At 35.2% G+C, this 27,540-nt stretch overlaps 4 protein-coding genes and 1 pseudogene across 18 annotated transcripts; 2 read left to right on the top strand and 3 right to left on the bottom strand.

The window, feature by feature from the left end:
• Positions 1 to 1,637: 1,637 nt before the first annotated feature.
• On the top strand, positions 1,638 to 9,467 carry LOC129885700 (uncharacterized). Of its 10 annotated transcripts, none has more exons than XM_055960086.1 (9): positions 1,638 to 2,212; positions 2,574 to 2,675; positions 2,804 to 2,963; positions 3,070 to 3,249; positions 3,490 to 3,624; positions 3,934 to 4,016; positions 4,234 to 4,327; positions 4,525 to 4,614; positions 7,721 to 9,467. In XM_055960086.1, exons 1-8 carry the CDS (start codon positions 1,932 to 1,934, stop codon positions 4,612 to 4,614), a joined length of 1,125 nt encoding a protein of 374 aa, XP_055816061.1. In that variant the 5' UTR covers positions 1,638 to 1,931; the 3' UTR covers positions 7,721 to 9,467. The 10 variants fall into 10 exon arrangements, 7 of the variants coding, with proteins under 7 accessions (XP_055816061.1, XP_055816059.1, XP_055816057.1 ...); XM_055960084.1 differs by having other exon boundaries at positions 7,619 to 9,467; XM_055960082.1 differs by having other exon boundaries at positions 7,172 to 9,467.
• Positions 5,877 to 8,891, bottom strand: LOC129885702 (oligopeptide transporter 4-like; annotated as a pseudogene).
• A 2,164-nt stretch (positions 9,468 to 11,631) lies between the features above and the next one.
• On the bottom strand, positions 11,632 to 12,227 carry LOC129885701 (oligopeptide transporter 4-like). The gene is made up of 2 exons (XM_055960089.1): positions 12,054 to 12,227; positions 11,632 to 11,900 (listed from the first exon to the last, which is right to left on the bottom strand). The coding sequence occupies exons 1-2, from the start codon at positions 12,207 to 12,209 to the stop codon at positions 11,799 to 11,801; spliced, it is 258 nt and encodes an 85-aa protein (XP_055816064.1). The 5' UTR covers positions 12,210 to 12,227; the 3' UTR covers positions 11,632 to 11,798.
• A 3,601-nt stretch (positions 12,228 to 15,828) lies between these two features.
• On the top strand, positions 15,829 to 23,754 carry LOC129885697 (uncharacterized). 6 transcript variants are annotated; one of them, XM_055960079.1, is made up of 9 exons: positions 15,829 to 16,642; positions 17,042 to 17,143; positions 17,272 to 17,431; positions 17,538 to 17,717; positions 17,958 to 18,092; positions 18,402 to 18,484; positions 18,702 to 18,795; positions 18,993 to 19,082; positions 22,189 to 23,754. In XM_055960079.1, the coding sequence occupies exons 1-8, from the start codon at positions 16,401 to 16,403 to the stop codon at positions 19,080 to 19,082; spliced, it is 1,086 nt and encodes a 361-aa protein (XP_055816054.1). In that variant the 5' UTR covers positions 15,829 to 16,400; the 3' UTR covers positions 22,189 to 23,754. The 6 variants fall into 6 exon arrangements, with proteins under 6 accessions (XP_055816054.1, XP_055816051.1, XP_055816049.1 ...); XM_055960076.1 differs by having other exon boundaries at positions 22,087 to 23,754; XM_055960074.1 differs by having other exon boundaries at positions 21,640 to 23,754.
• LOC129885699 (oligopeptide transporter 4) lies at positions 20,345 to 26,927 on the bottom strand. The gene is made up of 6 exons (XM_055960080.1): positions 26,395 to 26,927; positions 26,173 to 26,270; positions 22,757 to 23,320; positions 22,175 to 22,427; positions 21,660 to 21,842; positions 20,345 to 20,959 (listed from the first exon to the last, which is right to left on the bottom strand). The coding sequence occupies exons 1-6, from the start codon at positions 26,899 to 26,901 to the stop codon at positions 20,345 to 20,347; spliced, it is 2,220 nt and encodes a 739-aa protein (XP_055816055.1). The 5' UTR covers positions 26,902 to 26,927.
• Between the last annotated feature and the right edge of the window lie 613 nt (positions 26,928 to 27,540).

Genomic DNA, 27,540 nt, shown 5'->3' with positions numbered 1-27,540 from the left:
TTGTAGCATCTTCTTATATAGCGTGAGCGAGGTGTGAGTTGTTTTTCTAAGAAATAACAAATTAAAAAATATATTTATTATAATTTACTTTTTAGCTCTTTTTAATATATTTTATTATGTATCTTATTTATCAATAATAAAATTAACGATGGAGAAAGTTTAAAAATATATTAATTATACCTCAAATCATAAATATAAAATTGAGACAGACAATGAAAATATCACCAAAGCTAAAAATATACATTTTTAACGCAAGCATGTATTTTAATTTCCACACACATCCAAGGTTGCAAATAGTGTACTCAAAATATTATATTGTTCAAAAAAAAATCACATTTCTTATTAAATTTAATAATAAAAATTTATAAAATATTTGACGAAAAAAATAGTTAAAAAAAGCTTATACCTAATATTTACATCAAACTTATAGAATAATAATATATATTTGTATATCAAATTTTAAATAATTAATCATAATTAATTAACATGTATCCTAAATTTATTAAAACATATTAAAATGATTTAATTTAATAATAAACATAAAAGGAACTAAAACTATTCACAGGGGACTATTTTAAAACAAATATAGTGTATTGTATTGTATTGTATTATATTATTTTAATAAATATAATATTTAAATAAATTATATCGTTTTACATCGTTATCTAATGTCATACATTTTTAATTTGGATAACAAAAAAACAAAAAAACTAAAGTACGAGATAGAACTACTATAAAAGGTGAGTTAAATGATAAAATAGAATTATTAAATAATAAATAAAGACAGAATAAAAATAAAATATAAAAATTAAAACATGATCAAACAAATTCAATTGTTACACAAAATAGGTCTTTTGTATTTAGTTAACGATAGATTTAAATGATAGATTACAATAAAAAATTAAGTAACAATCACTGTATTTAAACTAACAATACATATAGTTGTCAAAATGGACCGGCTCAACCCAACCCTAAAGGGCCAGCGAGTTAAATAAGTTAGGACGGGCTAACCCTTTTAGCTAAATGACCTATAAAATAGCAGCTCAATCCAGCCCTAAGCGAACTGCGGGTTGGAACGGATTGGTCCTTCAATCAAAAGATAGACAATATTGGTCTTTTAGAAAGACTATCAAACATTAATCAACACAACACCAATACGTTAAAAATTTACGCGTCCATAAATTTATAAAATAATAGAACATTCAAGATACAACAATCAATAATCATAAGATTCATTATAACAACTTACAAGAAATGAGAAATAAAAAATTATGCATAAACACAAAAGTAAAAGAGATCAAAGATTCATAATTATAATAACTTCAATTGTCTAGTTATTGAAGATTTGACAAAATAAAATATTACTTAAAATATATATAATAAATATTTTTAAAATTCATAACTTACAAATTAGCCTGACTCGTCGGTTGAGTCCATGAGGCTGGTGGGCCAAATAAGAGTGAAAGCTTCACTCTGGTGGGAAATCATGGGTGCATATGAAGTAGGTTTAGTGAGAGAAAAGGTCGGGACTGTGTGTTTAAATTAGGACCATACATTGGGATTCTTTTCCCCTCATCGCTAGCCAGTCGGGATGTTATCTCTCTTCTTCTTCGTCACTCAACCATCAAAATATGGTATATAATTAACAAACTCTTTTTTTTTTTATACTTAAAACTATACTGAACCACCTATCAATTCCTTTTTTGACGCTGTTCCGACACTGATGAGCATCTAAAAAACCTCATTTCTGGATGGACTGAAAAAATTTACTTCAACCCCAGTATTGAGTTGAGCCGAGCTGGCTATTTTGACGCCTATAACAATACAATACAAATATAAAAAAGGGGTAACAAGTATTCTAGTCGTCGCTGAAAAACACCGCAGGCCTCTTTCCCAGGCTCAGTCCAGATTAGCCGCATTACGACGGCGCAATGCGGCTGTCAATTTTCCGGTATCGGAGTTATGCTCTTGCACCGCCGTTAATCCGGTGCTTCAGGTCACAAGCAGCATTGAAAGCATTGGCTAAAGCATCGGAAGACAAAATCCCAAATCTCATCCTCTACAATTATCCTTCATTTTCCGGAGCTTTTGCTGCGCTTTTCGCTCACCTCTATCATTCTCGTCTCAACATACCTTACCTCGTCTTGCCTTTCTCTTCCGTTGAACCCTTCAGGTACCTCGTCTTGCCTTTCTCTTCCGTTGAACCCTTCAGGTACCTTCTTTTTTAGCTGCACAGTAGAGAAATGCGATGAAGAAGGAAGTTTGACATAAGATAGTTTAACACTACAATGAATAGTTTAATTAGGATGAATCCAAATACTACTTGAACAGAGCCAAACAGAGGATTCATGTAGTAGACCCTGACTAATTTGGATGGACAAGTAGTTGATTGATTAAGCAAAGAAGTTAGGTCAATTGCGTTGCAGGGAGGTTTGATCACTGAAGAAAAGAAAATACCTAAGGAATTTCTTCTTTGTTCACATATTCAAAGAGAAAAGAATTCGATATTCTTTTTTCTTGTATCTGGGATTGAACATGGATTATTCTTTTTCTCTTTGTAATTTTCTCGATAGAGTTGGAGACTTGTGTATTGACGGGCTGAGAAATTGCTACTTCCTTGATTTTGTTGGTCCAAAAGGATTTGCTGAGGAGCTTGCTCCGCGGACCTCATGCCAGTAAGTTTTTCTTTTTTATTAAATAAATATAAATTTCTTCATATTCTGGTTGTTCTCTTGATTTTCACTTTGATAGTGATTCTGGAAGTTGGAGATGGGCTATGAACTGATTTTTTAAATTAAATTAGGATAGTAGGGTTTGATCACCGGAAGTCCGCCCTATCCAAGATCCCTTTGAATCAAAGCTCTGGTGGGAGTATCACATTTCATGTCAACCTAGAGAAAAGTAGTTCAGTTGCTGTTTATGAACATTTCTCTTCTAGGCTTTCAGAGTTTGGATCCAATAAGGTGCATTCTTTTGCATTTGTCATTGGCAATACTTTTTTTTAGCTAGATTGTTTTTTCACAGCGACTGGCCCTAAAGTGGTGATGTATGTGTTTTTTTAATGGACAGGGGGATGCTATCAGCTTGCTAAACTCTACTTTTCAAGATCGAGTTGAAAATGTTCTAAAATATATAGAAGATGGAGATCTTCTCAGGTGGAGTTTGCCTGATATTAGGGCATTTGGAATTGGAGCTAACCAGTGGCATTCAAAATTGAACTGCATCACTAATCCACATATGTATAAACAGGTTCACAGTTACTTTTTGCTTTTCTCTTAGGGGTGGGATGTGGTGGTTATGTGGGGGGAGGGTCAGTTGGTTGTCTAGGATGGAGAACTGGAGATAATAAAGTATGCATTTGATACTATGTAGTTTTTCCGTTTTATTGTGCTCAAATGGAGTTGATCTAGATAAGTTCATGTTGCATTCCCTTTTACATAAAATGTTTTCCCTCAGTAGAGTATAACTAATATTTTTCCCTTAAAACAGCTAATGGGGATTTGCACCGGTGATTTAATTGTTACTGGAAACTCCCATATTTCAAATAGATTGGCTGCGGCACACAAGTTGCTGGATAAGTTTTTCAAAATTCGGCTGGGGAGAGGACTTTATGGTGAATGCTTGGTAAAGAAGAATATTCTTTTATGACGTTTTCTTTTGAATTGGCTACTTACTTCACAACACTCAAAAATACTAGGAAGTCTCTGAGAGCACAGCTGACTGTATGTCAGTATTTAAAGTATTTAGTTTCAGATGCTCAATAACATGTTATACAACTTTCTGCTTGAGTTGTTTTCAATCTTCTACAGGTTTTCTATATGCCAGGTTATTCATGCTTAGCCAACATTACTCTATTTCAGTTATAATTGTACAAAAAAAATTCCCTTTCTCAAGATAATAAATGAAGTATTTAAATTCTGTTTTATCTTTTAGGGGGTAAGAGCTGATGGCGAACCAGACTTAAGTGATGAAATTGGCAAGGAACTAAGCAAGAAAAGTGCTTCAGTTGGACTCAGGTTTTTATGTTTATTATCTTCTTTTTTTCTTAACGTGTTGCATGGGCATTGAGACCATTTTTATTAGTTCGCTTTCGAACCAGAAAGATCATAAGCTTCATGATCCACATCCATGACTAGTTTTATGCTAAAAGATCATATCTTAAGGAATTTGTTGCTTTTACCACAATTTAGTACATGTAACTGCTGCATTTACTTTGAATCTATTATACCCCAGGCCTATAGGAGCAGTCGTATACCTTCAGCGGAAGAATCTCAAGATGTGTCTGAGGACTGTAGATGCTGCTACTGATACTTCAGAAGTTGCCAAGGTCTGCATCACGATTCACTTGTCTTGGTGGTTATTTACTTATTTATTTCTCTTCATCTTGAAGATATTCCTCACCACTAAGCTCTTTGAAATTATGCTGCCAGCTATGCTCGTCCCGTTCACCCTCCCACAAACAAACACGGACTCATGTTCTTTACTTTTCGTACAAACAAATAATTTGCTTCTTTAAACATGCAGGCATATGGTGGAGGTGGTTCTCCTAGTTCTAGCTCATTTATAATTCGGATGGATGAGTATAACCAGTGGCGCTCAGTGCATTCATCCTAAGTAGGGTACAACATGAATTCCCATCCTCTTCATAGTTAATCCAACTCATGTATGAATTATTGAATTCCTTTTAAATGTTTATGTGAGATAGATGCATTCTCGAAGTAATCATTTAGCTTAGGCAAATAAGAGGGAGTATATACTTAAAATGGCATTAGGGGATGCAGATGTGCAAAAAGACAAAATGTACATCAAGAAAGGAGCAAGAAGAGGGATGAGATCCTGGAGGGACCATCAGTTAGTTGAAAGGAAATCTTCCTTCTTCTTTTTTTTCAATTGGAAGTAGACTAGGAAAGTTTGAATAGTCTGTAATTTAGTGAAATTGAATTTTGATGCAGAGACCTATAGTGAATTGTTAGTACTTTCTCCGTTTCAATTTGTGTGTCTTGTTTTCCTTTTTAGTCCGTTTCTAAAAGAATGGCTCTTACCTTTTTTGGCAACTTTTTATTTTAACTTTCCACACGGCATGTTTAAGATCACAAGATTAAAGGACATTTTGATATATTCTATATATCTTTAGTTTAGGACACAAGATTCAAAAGTCTTATTTACTTTCTTAAATTCTGTGCCAAGTGAAAACCGGACAAACAAATGGAAACGTAGGGAGTATTTGCCAATTTATGTGGCACAATTGGAATTTCAAACTTTTAAACTTTGAACATGAATTCAGGCATAGAAACTTTTAGTATTTAGGAATAAAATTTATATATTTAAAACTACGTAAAAAATACTATAAATCATAGAAATTAACAACTTTAAATTTTTAGAAGGCATATAGTGAAATTATGGTCAAAGAAAAACTTGGTCGACACTCGAAATTTCAATTGTGCCATATACATTGGGGCGGCGGGAGTACATCTTTATCCCTTAAAATGGTGAAAAATCCATCTTTCATAGTTATTACGAGTAGAAAAGGGAAGAGCCTGAACATAAAGTAAGGCAGACAATTGTAGGGATAGAAAACGGTGCGGGGTGGGTTGAAGCCTTTCTGGGTTTTACTATAACCAAGATTGGGGAAGATAGAGTGCGAACAATTTAATTCTTCCACGGTAAATGTGATTGCAGTTGTAGAAGATGTTAACAGTCTTGTTTTACAAGAATGTTTGTCATTACTTACAAGAGAGAATTTAGGTAGGAGCAATATGCAATAAAGTGGTGATGATTTTCCAGATCTAGGTGTGTAACTTCTGAATACTACTTGAGAGAATATAAAGATTCTTCTGGGCCCTTAAATACATATAACTTATACTGAATATATCCACTTATCTAGCTGGACACCCATCAACAGCTATGCCTTTGGCTGTTGGACAAGTTGCCAATTCACAGTGTTCCCCGTTAGTACCCCACCAAGTCACCCCTTTATTCTCCATTCCCAACGAGAAATATAGTAGGACTGCCATGAAAGCTACTCCTGCATCCAACGCTGCGGATAGAATGTAGTTGTATCTCTGCCACCATTGCTTTCGGTATCGGAAGATGAAGAAGTTGAAAATTGTGCCGACAATGACCCATGCATTATAGTTTAATGGTGTAGCGGGTGGCATGGCACCTGTTGCTCCCAGAAGCACTGGAAGGTTGATCAGGGGAATCCATGATTGTGTTGGAAACACTTTATGCAAGAGCCACACTATTACAGGTCCTATTGCACCTCCAAGGAAGAACCAGTTCATGGAGCTGTAGTTCCCAAGAGTTCCAAAAATCCTTTTTGGTCCGACTAAACCCCAGATAACTGATGCATCAAAAAACACACGATCTCCTGGGCATGTCCATGGACTGTCTGGTGGAAGGAGATCATCTTGACATATGTTCTCGATGGAGTTTAGCAGCCACCACGCCACAGATATGTTGATAGTTCCGGAAATTATTGTTCCTAAAAACTGGAATTTAACCAAACAAGAATGGAAATTATTCTTCTAGTCTCGAATTTACCGTTGTTTGAAATACTGATAAATTCTGGTTGTTGGAAAAAATTGACTAAGTTAAATAACGTGTCTCAGTACTTCCTGATGAAAGATAAATTGCTAAAATTCTTGTGTACGTTGATAGATTATGAAATCCTAACTCTCCATATTTACTTGTTTTTCTAGTATGTCCAATTTTATTCTACCCTTTATAGCTGCTTTTAATGAGCATTGCACTCATAATTTAGGATTCATCTGACTGTAGACAACTATCTACATACATATTGAGGTAAATGCCTTTTGGTGCTTTCTGTGATTTTTTTTTTTAAAAAAAAAAACAAAATGGGGTGGGAGGAGATTTGGCTTTTAATGATGGGTTTGGAAATGCAAACTCAGTTCATTGAAGTGATGCTCAATTCTATACATCTATGCAGTGATCTAATGTCTGCATTTCGTGTCATTTATATCTCAGCACATAAAACATGTTTTCTCTCTGAATTAAGACACTGGTGACTATTCTGGATGTCTTAAAGATATGGAGAAGCTTCTTCATTGTGGACTTGTGGTCTCTCTACCTAGGAAATTGTTACTGCTAATCGTTACTGTATACTAGAAGCTCCAAGTTCATCACTGCTGTATTTCCAACTTTTTGGCAGTAATGATAAAGTGAATATACCTGAACCAAGAACATTGATCGTGGGGGGATCTTCATGTAGTGGCCCAGTTTGAAGTCACTGAGGAAAGAGACAGCCTGTGACATACTCATGTACCCATAGACTTTGAAGCACACATTGGCTATTGGTCGTCCTGGTAGTATTATTCCCATGACATATTCAGTGATTATGTTCAAGCCTGGGGTCTGCAAATTAGCATCATAAATAAGACGCTTGGAAAAAACTCTATTGAAATAACAAGGGTGATGATCTTGGATCTGTTCTTGCAATAAATCCAACTAGTTTAAGGTATAGACATCGATCGGGGCTTGCATATTGGTATGTTAAACAAAAAGTGAATGTCAGTCGTTTAGTAGTACTTAGAGCTTCCAATAATAGTACATTAAGATTTCTTTTGAAGCTCGATGCTAATAGCCTATATTTTGGCAGGATAAACAGTTCAAACATGCTAAATAATCTGATAGGCAAGACATACTTGTGGTGCTAAATGTAAGTGTAAATGTGTATGCTTTATCACCTGGTTTGTTGTAGCTGTTATGATGCTGATTGGAAGAGTGAAGATAAAAGCAATAGCACTTGCAAATAGAAGCCCCCACCATGGCATCTGGACTTGGTTATTCAAGAAAATGCAGAGGATTAGGGAGACTGCTAGTGTCACCAGAAGCAATGCATTAAACCACCATGAAGGTATGTCTTTGTATTTCCTCATTAGTCTTGTATGAATATCCTCCTTTCCCTTATATGAAGCTCGGAATCTTTCATATATTTCCCTACACATTGCAAGTGGACAATAAATACAATCCTTAACTGTCATTGTTGTAGCTTATTAATAAGCAACTCTTAACCTTATTCATAGTTCTACTTAATTGTAGAAACTTTGCTGCTAAACAGCTCTATATATGTAGCAATTGAGTTGTCAAGAATTTGAGGAAGTGTAAAATAAATTGGCACATTATCAATTTTGGGATGATAAGACATTTAGTTCCATTAGATTATTTTTTAAAACATAGTTTTCCTCAACTTCGACTCTAGATTGTAAAACACAAGGAGCAATTTGACGAAATAGTAGTATTGTGTCTTGATAGCTAGTGTGTATTACCTTCCATAGAACAATGCCACGTGTGTAAGAGTGGATGCTATAGTAGCAAAACCAAAACCGTAAGTGAGAGCAAAGAACATGCTTATATGTATCCGCCCTTGCTCCTCGTACTTCCCAATATCTAGCTCAAACTTGTCATTCACGATGGCTGATATATCGTACTTCTGACCTTGTGATGTGAATAAGTGCGATGAGAAAATGGGAAATTTGGAAGCACCATACAAGTCAAACCCCCAATATGCTGTTGGGATCACCATGTATATTATCAACATGTACCCTGCAAAGACGTTGACAATGGCAAAGAAAGGGCAGATGAGGGGGCTGAACAAGAAGGATGCCACAGCAGACCAATCTAGGGTTATAGCTCCAAGTCCAAGACCCCTCATGCCTGATCCAATTTGCTGAGCTGTTACTGATTTGGAGAATGCCCAGCAGATCCATGAGATGCTCGTGAGCGTGGAGAATAGATATCCTGGTACCAAATACCAGCAAAAGCTGCATATCAATGCAATAAGGAAAAATTTTGCTCTTGACATGCGCTGATCATCTTTCTCATGCAAGGCCCTACAAATATCGAGGTGTGTTATGATTTGCTGCATCTTTGACCCGTTTGAATAAGAAAATTACTGTGAAACAATTTACTTGTTCTATACAAGCGCAGCTGGAGTAAAAACCTTTCAACCATTGCATAGTCTGAAATGAATGAGAAAATTTGAAACAAAGAAACTTACAGTGATGATTCATATAGTTCACTGCAACTTCCTTTGACTGAGGTGTCGTTCTTGAATAGAACCTTACACTATTTTGGGTTAAATTGGATTTGTGACGCTTTAGAATGTAAATGTCTGGTCCGGGACCTCCTAGGAAGAGGATGAAAGGAATAGAGAATACAAAGACATTTTTTTCAGCTATATGTCACGATAAATAGTACTCCCTCATTTTAATTTATGTGTCTTACTTTCCTTTTTAGTATGTTTCAAAGGAATGTCACCTTTCTATATTTAGCAACTTTTAAACTTCAGCATTCACTTATACCCCTGAACTATTAACTGTATAAACGTGTTTATGAGACCTCAGTTTACAAATAATCCATTTTACAAGAACAAAGACTGTATTCTTGTTTCTTTGCATGATATATATCTGGAAAATGAATTAAGCTGTGATCGTGCAGATGATTGACTGGTATTTCGTGATTGAGGTAGGATTTTGATGACACCGGAGTGTGGTAATCAGCATGTATGCTATTAGCCTGTTTGGATTGACTTATTTTTAAGCAGTTTATAAATTGAAAACTGCTTATAAGTTTTTTAAAAAAAGTAGGTGCAAGCCAAATTATTTTTTTTTACTTATAAGCTGTTTTCAACTTATAAATTACTTAAAATAAGTTCATTCAAATAAACACAACTATTTATTGGGGCTTATTTTAAGCACAAAATGATTTTAAGTTGATCAGTCAAACACTCAAAAAAAACTGAAAATAGCTTATAAGTCAATCCAAACGGCCTCTATATCTGGATTGTTGGTTGGTGCTCAGCAGTCAGCCTCTTCGTAAGCGGTGAAGTTAAAGGGAGGATTTCAAATTACTATTGCAAATTGTCATTATGCATGCATTCGTAGTTTGTAAACAAACACATTGCAAAAGATGTTAGTCTACTAACGAGTAACGATCAACTGCTAAATGCTATCAATGTACAAATGTGAATTCTCTTTGACGTGCCTCACCCCTTTTACTGAGTAGCGGGAGTTCTCATATCTTACATTACGCTACTTGTGTCAAAGAATTAAAGTTGTAGCAGATCCAGATGAACATGATTCAATTTTTCTTTAGTGAAGATGTACATAAAACCCAATATTTCCAGAAAAAGCAAAACTTTTGGGGTTTTAAGTATCGGGATTGGCTCCTGAGTCAGGGTCAGGGTTGAGACCTGACTCCTGACTTGACCTAGGACTCCACACCCAATTACCTAACTCTTGACCCGGCACTCGACCACTACCCCGGATCTAACCCTTACTCCCGACCTTAACGACTTGACCCGAGATTCTATCCTTGAATTAGCCTCTCGAACCCAACCTGGAACTTGACTCTCGACCCTGACTCCATCTTGACTCTCGATTGTAGTATTATTTTTTTTAGATTATAGTATTTTTGATTTCAGTATCATAGTATTTTCCTAAATTATATTTAAATATTTTTGAAACAATATTTTATAGCTATTAACCAAACATTAGAAATATTTTTCGCGAAAGACATTTTCCTTTCATACTAGACACACCCTTGGTTTGTGCCGTTAATTTTGAGATAATAAATGGCACGAGGGGTCGGCGATCTATAGAGCTGGCTGGCATCTGTCAAAGAATCGATTTAACATTTTAACTAGCATGTGACCAGACCCATCTCATCTCCTTAAGTAAATATATACAATGATCAATTTGTTTTTCCTTGAGACTTGAGAGTTGCATTATTTTTATTAACAACAAATATGGATAGAACGTGGTCGAATATAGGAAGCACATGGTATACCAAAACTAGAATGTGGAAAATTCTTTATCTTTTCTTCTATTTATTTATAGTTTTTTAACTACATGGCCGAACAATAAGGCAGAGGATTGCAAATTCTTTTTTTTCCATTAGGAGTATTGGATAAACCATTTAGATTAGGACAGATCTAAGAAATTTTAGTTGAGTTATTAGTTCATAGAGAATCCATTATTTATTACTCCTATAGAAAAAAAATATTTGGGCAAGAGATATTTTGGTCAAGGAGATGATCAGATAGTTTGGGACGGGAAGGAAAATAAATACTTGTTAGTAGGGGTGTACATGAACCGGGTTGGTTCGAATTTTTTACAAACCAAATCAAACAATCTGTATCGGGTTATTAAATCTATAAACCAAATCAAACCAATAAAAGTCGGGTTTTTCGATATCAATTTTTCTTGGCTTTTCGGGTTTTTCCGGATTTTTCGGGTTTTTTCGAGTTACTCAGTTTTTCATAGTATCTAATAAAAAGCACAAAACAGTGTTTCTTAAAAAGAGTTCTAGTACAAAATATCAACGTATAAGATGAAGGCAGAACATTGTTTGAAGTTTTAACTTTATAATATAACTTTATAAGATGGGCTTTTTTGTATATTATTTAGATGGGCTTCTCAAGTCCAAATCTAAATGTAAGACAGAAAATAAAAATTATAAAAAAATTTAAAAATATATTTATAAATTACATTTTAATAAATATTTTTATGTATAACATAATTTAAAAGTAGTATGTCTATAATCGGGTCAGTTTGAGTTTGGTTTGACTTTTTTTAGTTAAAACCAAATCAACCCTATAATAGTCGGGTTTTTTTTTCAAACACCAACCCAAGTCAAACCAAACCACTAATCGGGTTTTTTTCCCGATTTGATTCGATTTATCGATTTGATGCGGTTTATCAATTTGCCCTGTACAACCCTACTTGTCAGTGTCGGATAATCATAAAAATGAAAGTCATGAATTAAGAAATTTCACATTACCGGAAAAGTGAGACCTGAACCAAAGTTCCAGGCCACCACATGTGGGCGGGCTCCACTACGTACTTCCTTAAAAGCCCAGCCCATCCATATCCCAAAACCTGCATTACAAACAAAAGCTTTTTAAGTTTCAGGAAACTTATCAATATGTAATTTATTTATCACTATAGTCGAAACATACAAAATTTATACAATGATTATGTATATTATATTATATAGGGAAAATAATGATGGTGGTGAAACTTTGTTTTTACCTGAGTGGTAATAATAAGAAGCCAACCAGCCAAAAATGAAATATTCCTTCGGTAAAAAGCTTTGATAATAGTCACAATTCCAACGGCATAAGCTGAACCATTCCCAAAAGCACTTCCAGCATTAGCAAATATAGAAATGAGTACATGTTCCTTCATGTTGAACGGACCTGGATTCAGCGAGAACAATCTCGACCCGAATCCAGGTAGCCGGAACTTCGTCGTCGGTAGAATTGTAGCTAAGAAATGACCGATAGGAAGAGTAGCAACTTGGATTGTGATTTGTGTGATAACTAACGGTTCCGTTCGATAGGAGAAAAATTGGTTGAGAAAAGAGAGTAAACAGCAAGAGAAAAGGCCTAAAAACCACATTCTAAATGTCCATACGGGTAGGGTCGGGTCATCGGTGTTGGTCACCGTTAACCGGACTTCTTCAATCGGTGAGACGTCGTCATCTTCGTTATCGGAGTTTGTCACTCCGGCGAGAGAATCTGGCTGGTAAGTTCCCATTATGGAAAAAAAATGTTGAGCTAGAATACAAAGGCTAACGCAAGGATCGTGGTCCTATTTAATGCATGGGGTTCAAATTCTAATTTTTTATTTTATTAGAACAATATGGGCTGCAATTTGACTTACCATATTCAACGCTAAAATTCAGGGCAACTTGCTGGAGTGAAGACAAGTAGAATGTGAATCAATGACATAATTATCAACATCTTCGTTTTATGTATTTTCCTCTTTGGGTCGTTGACCAAATTAAATAAGACAAGGTGATCAAGTCGGACGAAAACAGCCATAGATCTATGTAGAAGGATGGTATTTGGGAATGAATGGGGTACTTGGGAACTGGGGGTTAACAGAATTGGATCTTCTTACGGGTGGGGATTTTGGTGCGGTGGATTTGGATTTCTTTTAATTGATTTGATTAAATATTAGGGTAGCCAATAGAATGGTGATACGTCATTAATGAAATTATTAATTAAGTTTAAAATTTCAGCCTTTATAAATAACTAAATAAGGACAAAAAAGAGCTCAAAGATTGACGTCGGGGGTATTTTTGACTCGATAGGTAAACAGAAGGTATTTTTGTATCAATTCGCATAGTTGAGGAGTATTTTAGATTCTTTTTCAAATTAAATAAGACAAGATGATCAAGTCGAATGAAAACAATGACGGATCTATATAGTCTGTAGAAAGATGGTATCATGGAATTCAGACATTTCCATTGAAATTTTGTATATATATATATATATATGTATAAAAAATACATGTCACCCAAGTAACAAATCAACTCACTGTGTCGATGGAACCACAACTTGGACATTGCTTTAGCAAGTAAATTAAGCAGGCATTTATGTCCAACAAAATTGTGGTTAAATAAAATCAAAACCTAGCCCTCCTCTAACCTTTAACTCAACCAAATCAATGAGGCCTTGTATACTGAATCGATAATAAATCCTATTTGTTGCTTCACTGCATAAATATTGATGCTACTTACATAAAATATTGCACACGTTATTGTTCAAGGTGATGTGACACTCGAAACTTTGAAATTCTAAATCTGTCTCCCTCGATGAAAATTATCAAAAATAAAGATTTGAATTTTAAGGTAATTATTTTGTTTGGTCGAATTTAAATAGATAGTGTTATTACTATATATTAATATTAGTCAAAGGTAATAAGTATAGAAAGAAATGATAAAGTTCCGTACAAAACAATAGAAAAAGAAAGGAGGACAATTTTTTCCTGTTTATAGAATGAGCATTGTGGACCTTCATTTACTTTAGATAATCTGATAAAGAGATAGACAATGACATTATTTGGTAAATGGTCTCTATACTATGGTTGTTATCTAAAAACGCTAGAGTAGCAGGACAAGTACAATATATACTAGTTACTTTTTCGTCGTTGACTAGGAATTTAGGGGATTTCGAGCTTAAGATGACTCATTTGAGAGATCACCTACCCAACCAACTCGGTCACTCTAGTATTAAGCTAATTAAGGGAACACTTGTATACGAAACATCCTTAACCTGCAGGTTGGAGAGTTTTTCTAAAAATATTACTATTGGCATGATATGTTTCTATATTTTTACTTAATGATGCATGTTTTAGGGGATCTGTTATAATTAATTTAGTTATTTCTGTCTGTCTTATGTATAGTTTATCTGCTAATTGAGGAGACCTCAAGCCTCGTTTTTCCCAAAAGAGTTGTAAAACCTTAAGGATGCATGCAAGTTCCATTTGACTTGGTCATTTTATTATTTTCCTTTTAGCAACTGCGTGGTAAATCCATGTATCAAGGCCATTGTGTATATTTGTTTATAAATCTGAATAAGTACTTATGAATTGTGTTGAATATTCCTCTGCCTCTACGTAACTCATGAGTTCAGATTTTACTTGTGCGATTATACTGAATATAGCTCTATTGTGTATTTCCTTCTCTACTCTTTCTTCTCCAGCTAATTTTTCTATACATGTTTCTTCTACTCTACAACAGATATTCCAAGAATCAGAATGTAGGAAATTCAAATTAATTAGTCAACGTAACTGTTTGGCACACCGTTAATTCCTACTTAATTAACTGGGCCAGCCTGTTCATTATCCCTAGCTGCATATTTACACTTCTGACGCAGTTTAACTTTAAGACTGTATTGGATATGTTTTTGTTGTTGAATGTAATTTAATTTTAACCATTTACAGTGCTAGTTACTACACCAAAAGTTCGCAGAGCATTTTTTTTTTCTTTTCCTTTTTCACTTATCAGCTTTTATGAGTAGATAGTTAATGCTAATTTACAAGCCGGAAGATTAGATTATGGAGCAAGAACAATGAATTATGTGTATATGAAATCATTGAAATTGCTATCAAGAAAGTTGCTCCAAGTCTATTTTGATTCTCTAAGTAAGAACCAAGTTTTAATCATAAGCTAAATATCTTAAACTTCTTTCTCACACAATTTCAATATTATTTTTACACCGCATTCAATATGAGATGATAATCCTGAGATTATGCTAATTCCATCCGAAAACAATCAAAATGATGTTAATATGAAATGAAATTTGAAGTAAGAGTTTATCTTTAAGTTATTATAGATATGAAAAATGAATAAGATGAATATAAAAAAAAAGTTAGACATGGGAAACAAATAAGATAATTATGAAAAAATTATCAACCAACTTATTTGTTGCAGTATAATTTTTTTAAATTTAATTTAACACGAGAATTATTAGTATTTGTGTTTATTTTTTTAATTAGAAAGAAGCATAGACGTCCAATAACAAAAACGTTATCATTTATAATTTGTATTAACTTCACAAGACCAAATAGTATATTAATTTCACAAAATTAAATCACTGCATAGATCTTTTAAGTAGTATTCCTATGATTTTTAAAGAAAAGAGAGGAAAACATACACGTTAAATCAACATATAGATTATTTAAAAGAACAATCTAAAAGTATTTTTTTTTTCGTGTGTGTTGGGACTAAAATTATTCATCCACGCTTAGCAACTTCGTAAATAAAATTATTATAAAACAAATGCAGTTTATCTAAAAAAAAACAATAATAAAAAAAATAAAAATAAAAATGAGAGGTTGAAGTGCACCCAGCAAGAGTGTCGTGGACGAACTACGTCGTTTCAAGCAGACATCTAGAACTTTCTGGTGTACCTAGTTATACCATACACCGCAACGCATCCTATAATTACTCTATCCCCTTCTACAAGCATCTGTTTTTCCCTATTTCTTCGCCTCCTCTCTAAAACCTTCCAAAACCCTAACACACAGCATCTCCATCCACAATTACGAATTAGTCTTCTTCCTTTGTTTCTCCGATGGCGACCGCCGCCTTGCTCAGATCTCTCCGTCGCCGTGATTTTGCTACCTCTTCTCTCTCTGCGTATAGAACTGTGAGTTCATTTTCTTCATTTCCAGGCTGTTATGTTTTTTCGTCTGTTAGATCTTTGCTATTCTAATATCTATAGCTGGTGAAGAAAATGAACTCACAGTTGCTCTTCTCTCTTCTCCTTCATCACTCAACCATCAAAATATAGTATATAATTAACAAACTCTTTTTTTTTTTATTTAAAACTATACTAAACCACCTATCTATTCCTTTTTTGACGCTGTTCCGACACTGATGAGCATCTAAACAACCTCATTTCTGGATGGACTGAAAAAATTTACTTCAACCCCAGTATTGAGTTGAGCCGAGCTGGCTATTTTGACGCCTATAACAATACAAAACAAATATAAAAAAGGGGGTAACAAGTATTCTAGTCGTCGCTGAAAAACACCGCAGGCCTCTTTCGCGGGCTCAGTCCAGATTAGCCGCATTACGACGGCGCAATGCGGCTGTCAATTTTCCGGTATCGGAGTTATGCTCTTGCACCGCCGTTAATCCGGTGCTTCAGGTCACAAGCAGCATTGAAAGCATTGGCTAAAGCATCGGAAGACAAAATCCCAAATCTCATCCTCTACAATTATCCTTCATTTTCCGGAGCTTTTGCTGCGCTTTTCGCTCACCTCTATCATTCTCGTCTCAACATACCTTACCTCGTCTTGCCTTTCTCTTCCGTTGAACCCTTCAGGTTCTCGTCTTGCCTTTCTCTTCCGTTGAACCCTTCAGGTACCTTCTTTTTTAGCTGCACAGTAGAAAAATGCGATGAAGAAGGAAGTTTGACATAAGATAGTTTAACACTACAATGAATAGTTTAATTAGGATGAATCCAAATACTACTTGAACAGAGCCAAACAGAGGATTCATGTAGTAGACCCTGACTAATTTGGATGGACAAGTAGTTGATTGATTAAGCAAAGAAGTTAGGTCAATTGCGTTGCAGGGAGGTTTGATCACTGAGGAAAAGAAAATACCTAAGGAATTTCTTCTTTGTTCACATATTCAAAGAGAAAAGAATTCGATATTCTTTTTTCTTGTATCTGGGATTGAACATGGATTATTCTTTTTCTCTTTGTAATTTTCTCGATAGAGTTGGAGACTTGTGTATTGACGGGCTGAGAAATTGCTACTTCCTTGATTTTGTTGGTCCAAAAGGATTTGCTGAGGAGCTTGCTCCGCGGACCTCATGCCAGTAAGTTTTTCTTTTTTATTAAATAAATATAAATTTCTTCATATTCTGGTTGTTCTCTTGATTTTCACTTTGATAGTGATTCTGGAAGTTGGAGATGGGCTATGAACTGATTTTTTAAATTAAATTAGGATAGTAGGGTTTGATCACCGGAAGTCCGCCCTATCCAAGATCCCTTTGAATCAAAGCTCTGGTGGGAGTATCACATTTCATGTCAACCTAGAGAAAAGTAGTTCAGTTGCTGTTTATGAACATTTCTCTTCTAGGCTTTCAGAGTTTGGATCCAATAAGGTGCATTCTTTTGCATTTGTCATTGGCAATACTTTTTTTTAGCTAGATTGTTTTTTCACAGCGACTGGCCCTAAAGTGGTGATGTATGTGTTTTTTTAATGGACAGGGGGATGCTATCAGCTTGCTAAACTCTACTTTTCAAGATCGAGTTGAAAATGTTCTAAAATATATAGAAGATGGAGATCTTCTCAGGTGGAGTTTGCCTGATATTAGGGCATTTGGAATTGGAGCTAACCAGTGGCATTCAAAATTGAACTGCATCACTAATCCACATATGTATAAACAGGTTCACAGTTACTTTTTGCTTTTCTCTTAGGGGTGGGATGTGGTGGTTATGTGGGGGGAGGGTCAGTTGGTTGTCTAGGATGGAGAACTGGAGATAATAAAGTATGCATTTGATGCTATGTAGTTTTTCCGTTTTATTGTGCTCAAATGGAGTTGATCTAGATAAGTTCATGTTGCATTCCCTTTTACATAAAATGTTTTCCCTCAGTAGAGTATTACTAATATTTTTCCCTTAAAACAGCTAATGGGGATTTGCACCGGTGATTTAATTGTTACTGGAAACTCCCACATTTCAAATAGATTGGCTGCGGCACACAAGTTGCTGGATAAGTTTTTCAAAATTCGGCTGGGGAGAGGACTTTATGGTGAATGCTTGGTAAAGAAGAATCTTCTTTTATGACGTTTTCTTTTGAATTGGCTACTTACTTCACAACACTCAAAAATACTAGGAAGTCTCTGAGAGCACAGCTGACTGTATGTCAGTATTTAAAGTATTTAGTTTCAGATGCTCAATAACATGTTATACAACTTTCTGCTTGAGTTGCTTTCAATCTTCTACAGGTTTTCTATATGCCAGGTTATTCATGCTTAGCCAACATTACTCTATTTCAGTTATAATTGTACAAAAAAAATTCCCTTTCTCAAGATAATAAATGAAGTATTTAAATTCTGTTTTATCTTTTAGGGGGTTAGAGCTGATGGCGAACCAGACTTAAGTGATGAAATTGGCAAGGAACTAAGCAAGAAAATTGCTTCAGTTGGACTCAGGTTTTTATGTTTATTATCTTCTTTTTTTCTTAACGTGTTGCATGGGCATTGAGACCATTTTTATTAGTTCGCTTTCGAACCAGAAAGATCATAAGCTTCATGATCCACATCCATGACTAGTTTTATGCTAAAAGATCATATCTTAAGGTATTTGTTGCTTTTACCACAATTTAGTACATGTAACTGCTGCATTTACTTTGAATCTATTATACCCCAGGCCTATAGGAGCAGTCGTATACCTTCAGCGGAAGAATCTCAAGATGTGTCTGAGGACTGTAGATGCTGCTACTGATACTTCAGAAGTTGCCAAGGTCTGCATCACGATTCACTTGTCTTGGTGGTTATTTACTTATTTATTTCTCTTCATCTTGAAGATATTCCTCACCACTAAGCTCTTTGAAATTATGCTGCCAGCTATGCTCGTCCCGTTCACCCTCCCACAAACAAACACGGACTCATGTTCTTTATTTTTCGTACAAACAAATAATTTGCTTCTTTAAACATGCAGGCATATGGTGGAGGTGGTTCTCCTAGTTCTAGCTCATTTATAATTCGGATGGATGAGTATAACCAGTGGCGCTCAGTGCATTCATCCTAAGTAGGGTACAACATGAATTCCCATCCTCTTCATAGTTAATCCAACTCATGTATGAATTATTGAATTCCTTTTAAATGTTTGTGTGAGATAGATGCATTCTCGAGCTAATCATTTAGCTTAGGCAAATAAGAGGGAGTATATACTTAAAATGGCATTAGGGGATGCAGATGTGCAAAAAGACAAAATGTACATCAAGAAAGGAGCAAGAAGAGGGATGAGATCCTGGAGGGACCATCAGTTAGTTGAAAGGAAATCTTCCTTCTTCTTTTTTTTCAATTGGAAGTAGACTAGGAAAGTTTGAATAGTCTGTAATTTAGTGAAATTGAATTTTGATGCAGAGACCTATAGTGAATTGTTAGTACTTTCTCCGTTTCAATTTGTGTGTCTTGTTTTCCTTTTTAGTCCGTTTCTAAAAGAATGGCTCTTACCTTTTTTGGCAACTTTTTATTTTAACTTTCCACACGGCATGTTTAAGATCACAAGATTAAAGGACATTTTGATATATTCTATATATCTTTAGTTTAGGACACAAGATTCAAAAGTCTTATTTACTTTCTTAAATTCTGTGCCAAGTGAAAACCGGACAAACAAATGGAAACGTAGGGAGTATTTGCCAATTTATGTGGCACAATTGGAATTTCAAACTTTTAAACTTTGAACATGAATTCAGGCATAGAAACTTTTAGTATTTAGGAATAAAATTTATATATTTAAAACTACGTAAAAAATACTATAAATCATAGAAATTAACAACTTTAAATTTTTAGAAGGCATATAGTGAAATTATGGTCAAAGAAAAACTTGGTCGACACTCGAAATTTCAATTGTGCCATATACATTGGGGCGGCGGGAGTACATCTTTATCCCTTAAAATGGTGAAAAATCCATCTTTCATAGTTATTACGAGTAGAAAAGGGAAGAGCCTGAACATAAAGTAAGGCAGACAATTGTAGGGATAGAAAACGGTGCGGGGTGGGTTGAAGCCTTTCTGGGTTTTACTATAACCAAGATTGGGGAAGATAGAGTGCGAACAATTTAATTCTTCCACGGTAAATGTGATTGCAGTTGTAGAAGATGTTAACAGTCTTGTTTTACAAGAATGTTTGTCATTACTTACAAGAGAGAATTTAGGTAGGAGCAATATGCAATAAAGTGGTGATGATTTTCCAGATCTAGGTGTGTAACTTCTGAATACTACTTGAGAGAATATAAAGATTCTTCTGGGCCCTTAAATACATATAACTTATACTGAATATATCCACTTATCTAGCTGGACACCCATCAACAGCTATGCCTTTGGCTGTTGGACAAGTTGCCAATTCACAGTGTTCCCCGTTAGTACCCCACCAAGTCACCCCTTTATTCTCCATTCCCAACGAGAAATATAGTAGGACTGCCATGAAAGCTACTCCTGCATCCAACGCTGCGGATAGAATGTAGTTGTATCTCTGCCACCATTGCTTTCGGTATCGGAAGATGAAGAAGTTGAAAATTGTGCCGACAATGACCCATGCATTATAGTTTAATGGTGTAGCGGGTGGCATGGCACCTGTTGCTCCCAGAAGCACTGGAAGGTTGATCAGGGGAATCCATGATTGTGTTGGAAACACTTTATGCAAGAGCCACACTATTACAGGTCCTATTGCACCTCCAAGGAAGAACCAGTTCATGGAGCTGTAGTTCCCAAGAGTTCCAAAAATCCTTTTTGGTCCGACTAAACCCCAGATAACTGATGCATCAAAAAACACACGATCTCCTGGGCATGTCCATGGACTGTCTGGTGGAAGGAGATCATCTTGACATATGTTCTCGATGGAGTTTAGCAGCCACCACGCCACAGATATGTTGATAGTTCCGGAAATTATTGTTCCTAAAAACTGGAATTTAACCAAACAAGAATGGAAATTATTCTTCTAGTCTCGAATTTACCGTTGTTTGAAATACTGATAAATTCTGGTTGTTGGAAAAAATTGACTAAGTTAAATAACGTGTCTCAGTACTTCCTGATGAAAGATAAATTGCTAAAATTCTTGTGTACGTTGATAGATTATGAAATCCTAACTCTCCATATTTACTTGTTTTTCTAGTATGTCCAATTTTATTCTACCCTTTATAGCTGCTTTTAATGAGCATTGCACTCATAATTTAGGATTCATCTGACTGTAGACAACTATCTACATACATATTGAGGTAAATGCCTTTTGGTGCTTTCTGTGATTTTTTTTTTTAAAAAAAAAAACAAAATGGGGTGGGAGGAGATTTGGCTTTTAATGATGGGTTTGGAAATGCAAACTCAGTTCATTGAAGTGATGCTCAATTCTATACATCTATGCAGTGATCTAATGTCTGCATTTCGTGTCATTTATATCTCAGCACATAAAACATGTTTTCTCTCTGAATTAAGACACTGGTGACTATTCTGGATGTCTTAAAGATATGGAGAAGCTTCTTCATTGTGGACTTGTGGTCTCTCTACCTAGGAAATTGTTACTGCTAATCGTTACTGTATACTAGAAGCTCCAAGTTCATCACTGCTGTATTTCCAACTTTTTGGCAGTAATGATAAAGTGAATATACCTGAACCAAGAACATTGATCGTGGGGGGATCTTCATGTAGTGGCCCAGTTTGAAGTCACTGAGGAAAGAGACAGCCTGTGACATACTCATGTACCCATAGACTTTGAAGCACACATTGGCTATTGGTCGTCCTGGTAGTATTATTCCCATGACATATTCAGTGATTATGTTCAAGCCTGGGGTCTGCAAATTAGCATCATAAATAAGACGCTTGGAAAAAACTCTATTGAAATAACAAGGGTGATGATCTTGGATCTGTTCTTGCAATAAATCCAACTAGTTTAAGGTATAGACATCGATCGGGGCTTGCATATTGGTATGTTAAACAAAAAGTGAATGTCAGTCGTTTAGTAGTACTTAGAGCTTCCAATAATAGTACATTAAGATTTCTTTTGAAGCTCGATGCTAATAGCCTATATTTTGGCAGGATAAACAGTTCAAACATGCTAAATAATCTGATAGGCAAGACATACTTGTGGTGCTAAATGTAAGTGTAAATGTGTATGCTTTATCACCTGGTTTGTTGTAGCTGTTATGATGCTGATTGGAAGAGTGAAGATAAAAGCAATAGCACTTGCAAATAGAAGCCCCCACCATGGCATCTGGACTTGGTTATTCAAGAAAATGCAGAGGATTAGGGAGACTGCTAGTGTCACCAGAAGCAATGCATTAAACCACCATGAAGGTATGTCTTTGTATTTCCTCATTAGTCTTGTATGAATATCCTCCTTTCCCTTATATGAAGCTCGGAATCTTTCATATATTTCCCTACACATTGCAAGTGGACAATAAATACAATCCTTAACTGTCATTGTTGTAGCTTATTAATAAGCAACTCTTAACCTTATTCATAGTTCTACTTAATTGTAGAAACTTTGCTGCTAAACAGCTCTATATATGTAGCAATTGAGTTGTCAAGAATTTGAGGAAGTGTAAAATAAATTGGCACATTATCAATTTTGGGATGATAAGACATTTAGTTCCATTAGATTATTTTTTAAAACATAGTTTTCCTCAACTTCGACTCTAGATTGTAAAACACAAGGAGCAATTTGACGAAATAGTAGTATTGTGTCTTGATAGCTAGTGTGTATTACCTTCCATAGAACAATGCCACGTGTGTAAGAGTGGATGCTATAGTAGCAAAACCAAAACCGTAAGTGAGAGCAAAGAACATGCTTATATGTATCCGCCCTTGCTCCTCGTACTTCCCAATATCTAGCTCAAACTTGTCATTCACGATGGCTGATATATCGTACTTCTGACCTTGTGATGTGAATAAGTGCGATGAGAAAATGGGAAATTTGGAAGCACCATACAAGTCAAACCCCCAATATGCTGTTGGGATCACCATGTATATTATCAACATGTACCCTGCAAAGACGTTGACAATGGCAAAGAAAGGGCAGATGAGGGGGCTGAACAAGAAGGATGCCACAGCAGACCAATCTAGGGTTATAGCTCCAAGTCCAAGACCCCTCATGCCTGATCCAATTTGCTGAGCTGTTACTGATTTGGAGAATGCCCAGCAGATCCATGAGATGCTCGTGAGCGTGGAGAATAGATATCCTGGTACCAAATACCAGCAAAAGCTGCATATCAATGCAATAAGGAAAAATTTTGCTCTTGACATGCGCTGATCATCTTTCTCATGCAAGGCCCTACAAATATCGAGGTGTGTTATGATTTGCTGCATCTTTGACCCGTTTGAATAAGAAAATTACTGTGAAACAATTTACTTGTTCTATACAAGCGCAGCTGGAGTAAAAACCTTTCAACCATTGCATAGTCTGAAATGAATGAGAAAATTTGAAACAAAGAAACTTACAGTGATGATTCATATAGTTCACTGCAACTTCCTTTGACTGAGGTGTCGTTCTTGAATAGAACCTTACACTATTTTGGGTTAAATTGGATTTGTGACGCTTTAGAATGTAAATGTCTGGTCCGGGACCTCCTAGGAAGAGGATGAAAGGAATAGAGAATACAAAGACATTTTTTTCAGCTATATGTCACGATAAATAGTACTCCCTCATTTTAATTTATGTGTCTTACTTTCCTTTTTAGTATGTTTCAAAGGAATGTCACCTTTCTATATTTAGCAACTTTTAAACTTCAGCATTCACTTATACCCCTGAACTATTAACTGTATAAACGTGTTTATGAGACCTCAGTTTACAAATAATCCATTTTACAAGAACAAAGACTGTATTCTTGTTTCTTTGCATGATATATATCTGGAAAATGAATTAAGATGTGATCGTGCAGATGATTGACTGGTATTTCGTGATTGAGGTAGGATTTTGATGACACCGGAGTGTGGTAATCAGCATGTATGCTATTAGCCTGTTTGGATTGACTTATTTTTAAGCAGTTTATAAATTGAAAACTGCTTATAAGTTTTTTAAAAAAAGTAGGTGCAAGCCAAATTATTTTTTTTTACTTATAAGCTGTTTTCAACTTATAAATTACTTAAAATAAGTTCATTCAAATAAACACAATTATTTATTGGGGCTTATTTTAAGCACAAAATGATTTTAAGTTGATCAGTCAAACACTCAAAAAAAACTGAAAATAGCTTATAAGTCAATCCAAACGGCCTCTATATCTGGATTGTTGGTTGGTGCTCAGCAGTCAGCCTCTTCGTAAGCGGTGAAGTTAAAGGGAGGATTTCAAATTACTATTGCAAATTGTCATTATGCATGCATTCGTAGTTTGTAAACAAACACATTGCAAAAGATGTTAGTCTACTAACGAGTAACGATCAACTGCTAAATGCTATCAATGTACAAATGTGAATTCTCTTTGACGTGCCTCACCCCTTTTACTGAGTAGCGGGAGTTCTCATATCTTACATTACGCTACTTGTGTCAAAGAATTAAAGTTGTAGCAGATCCAGATGAACATGATTCAATTTTTCTTTAGTGAAGATGTACATAAAACCCAATATTTCCAGAAAAAGCAAAACTTTTGGGGTTTTAAGTATCGGGATTGGCTCCTGAGTCAGGGTCAGGGTTGAGACCTGACTCCTGACTTGACCTAGGACTCCACACCCAATTACCTAACTCTTGACCCGGCACTCGACCACTACCCCGGATCTAACCCTGACTCCCGACCTTAACGACTTGACCCGAGATTCTATCCTTGAATTAGCCTCTCGAACCCAACCTGGAACTTGACTCTCGACCCTGACTCCATCTTGACTCTCGATTGTAGTATTTTTTTTTTAGATTATAGTATTTTTGATTTCAGTATCATAGTATTTTCCTAAATTATATTTAAATATTTTTGAAACAATATTTTATAGCTATTAACCAAACATTAGAAATATTTTTCGCGAAAGACATTTTCCTTTCATACTAGACACACCCTTGGTTTGTGCCGTTAATTTTGAGATAATAAATGGCACGAGGGGTCGGCGATCTATAGAGCTGGCTGGCATCTGTCAAAGAATCGATTTAACATTTTAACTAGCATGTGACCAGACCCATCTCATCTCCTTAAGTAAATATATACAATGATCAATTTGTTTTTCCTTGAGACTTGAGAGTTGCATTATTTTTATTAACAACAAATATGGATAGAACGTGGTCGAATATAGGAAGCACATGGTATACCAAAACTAGAATGTGGAAAATTCTTTATCTTTTCTTCTATTTATTTATAGTTTTTTAACTACATGGCCGAACAATAAGGCAGAGGATTGCAAATTCTTTTTTTTCCATTAGGAGTATTGGATAAACCATTTAGATTAGGACAGATCTAAGAAATTTTAGTTGAGTTATTAGTTCATAGAGAATCCATTATTTATTACTCCTATAGAAAAAAAATATTTGGGCACGAGATATTTTGGTCAAGGAGATGATCAGATAGTTTGGGACGGGAAGGAAAATAAATACTAGTTAGTAGGGGTGTAAGTCGGATTTTTCGATATCAATTTTTTTTGGGTTTTTCGGGTTTTTCCGAATTTTTTTGGTTTTTTCGAGTTTCTCAGTTTTTTATAGTATCTACTAAAAAACACAAAGCAGTGTTTCTTAAAAAGAGTTCTAGTACAAAATATCAACGTATAAGATGGAGGCAGAACACTGTTTGAAGTTTTAACTTTATAAGATGGATTTTTTTTGTATATTATTTAGATGGGTTTCTCAAGTCCAAATCTAAATGTAAGACATACAACAAAAATTATGAAAAATTTTAAAAATATATTTATAAATTACATTTTAATAAATATTTTTATGTATAACATAATTTAAAAGTAGTATGTCTATAATCGGATCGGTTTGGGTTTGATTTGACTTTTTTTAGTTAAAACCAAATTAACCCTATAATGGTCGGGTTTTTTTTTCCAAACACCAACCCAAGTCAAACCAAACCACTAATCGAGTTTTTTTTTCCAATTTGATTCGATTTATCGATTTGATGCGATTTATCGATTTGCCCTGTATAACCCTACTTGTCAGTGTCGGATAATCATAAAAATGAAAGTCATGAATTATAAGAAATTTCACATTACCGGAAAAGTGAGACCTGAACCAAAGTTCCAGGCCACCACATGTGGGCGGGCTCCACTACGTACTTCCTTAAAAGCCCAGCCCATCCATATCCCAAAACCTGCATTACAAACAAAAGCTTTTTAAGTTTTAGGAAACTTATCAATATGTAATTTATTTATCAGTATGGTCGAAACATACAAAATTTAGGGAAGATAATGATGGTGATAAAACTTTGTTTTTACCTGAGTGGTAATAATAAGAAGCCAACCAGCCAAAAATGAAATATTCCTTCGGTAAAAAGCTTTGATAATAGTCACAATTCCAACGGCATAAGCTGAACCATTCCCAAAAGCACTTCCAGCATTAGCAAATATAGAAATGAGTACATGTTCCTTCATGTTGAACGGACCCGGATTCAGCGAGAACAATCTCGACCCGAATCCAGGTAGCCGGAACTTCGTCGTCGGTAGAATTGTAGCTAAGAAATGACCGATAGGAAGAGTAGCAACTTGGACTGTGATTTGTGTGATAACTAACGGTTCCGTTCGATAGGAGAAAAATTGGTTGAGAAAAGAGAGTAAACAGCAAGAGAAAAGGCCTAAAAACCACATTCTAAATGTCCATACGGGTAGGGTCGGGTCATCGGTGTTGGTCACCGTTAACCGGACTTCTTCAATCGGTGAGACGTCGTCATCTTCGTTATCGGAGTTTGTCACTCCGGCGAGAGAATCTGGCTGGTAAGTTCCCATTATGGAAAAAAAATGTTGAGCTAGAATACAAAGGCTAACGCAAGGATCGTGGTCCTATTTAATGCATGGGGTTCAAATTCTATTTTTTTATTTTATTAGAACAATATGGGCTGCAATTTGACTTACCATATTCAACGCTAAAATTCAGGGCAACTTGCTGGAGTGAAGACAAGTAGAGTGTGAATCAATGACATAATTATCAACATCTTCGTTTTATGTATTTTCCTCTTTGGGTCGTTGACCAAATTAAATAAGACAAGGTGCTTAAGTCGGATGAAAACAGCCATAGATCTATGTAGAAGGATGGTATTTGGGAATGAATGGGGTACTTGGGAACTAGGGGTTAACAAAATTGGATTTTCTTACGGGTGGGGATTTTGGTGCAGTGGATTTGAGTTTTTTTTAATTGATTTGATTAAATATTAGGGTAGCTAATAGAATGGTGATACGTCATTAATGAAATTGTTAATTAAGTTTAAAATTTCAGCCTTTATAAATAAGGACAAAAAAGACCCTAAAGATTGACGTCGGGGTATTTTTGACCCGATAGGTAAACAAAAGGCATTTTTGTATCAATTCGCATAGTTAAGGAGTATTTTAGACTTTTTTTCAAATTAAATAAGACGAAGATGATCAAGT

Source organism: Solanum dulcamara, chromosome 4 (assembly GCF_947179165.1).
Source record: "Solanum dulcamara chromosome 4, daSolDulc1.2, whole genome shotgun sequence".
NCBI lineage: Eukaryota > Viridiplantae > Streptophyta > Magnoliopsida > Solanales > Solanaceae > Solanum > Solanum dulcamara.
Note: the sequence above shows the minus strand (reverse complement) of the source record. Positions and strands in the feature narration are given on the sequence as shown.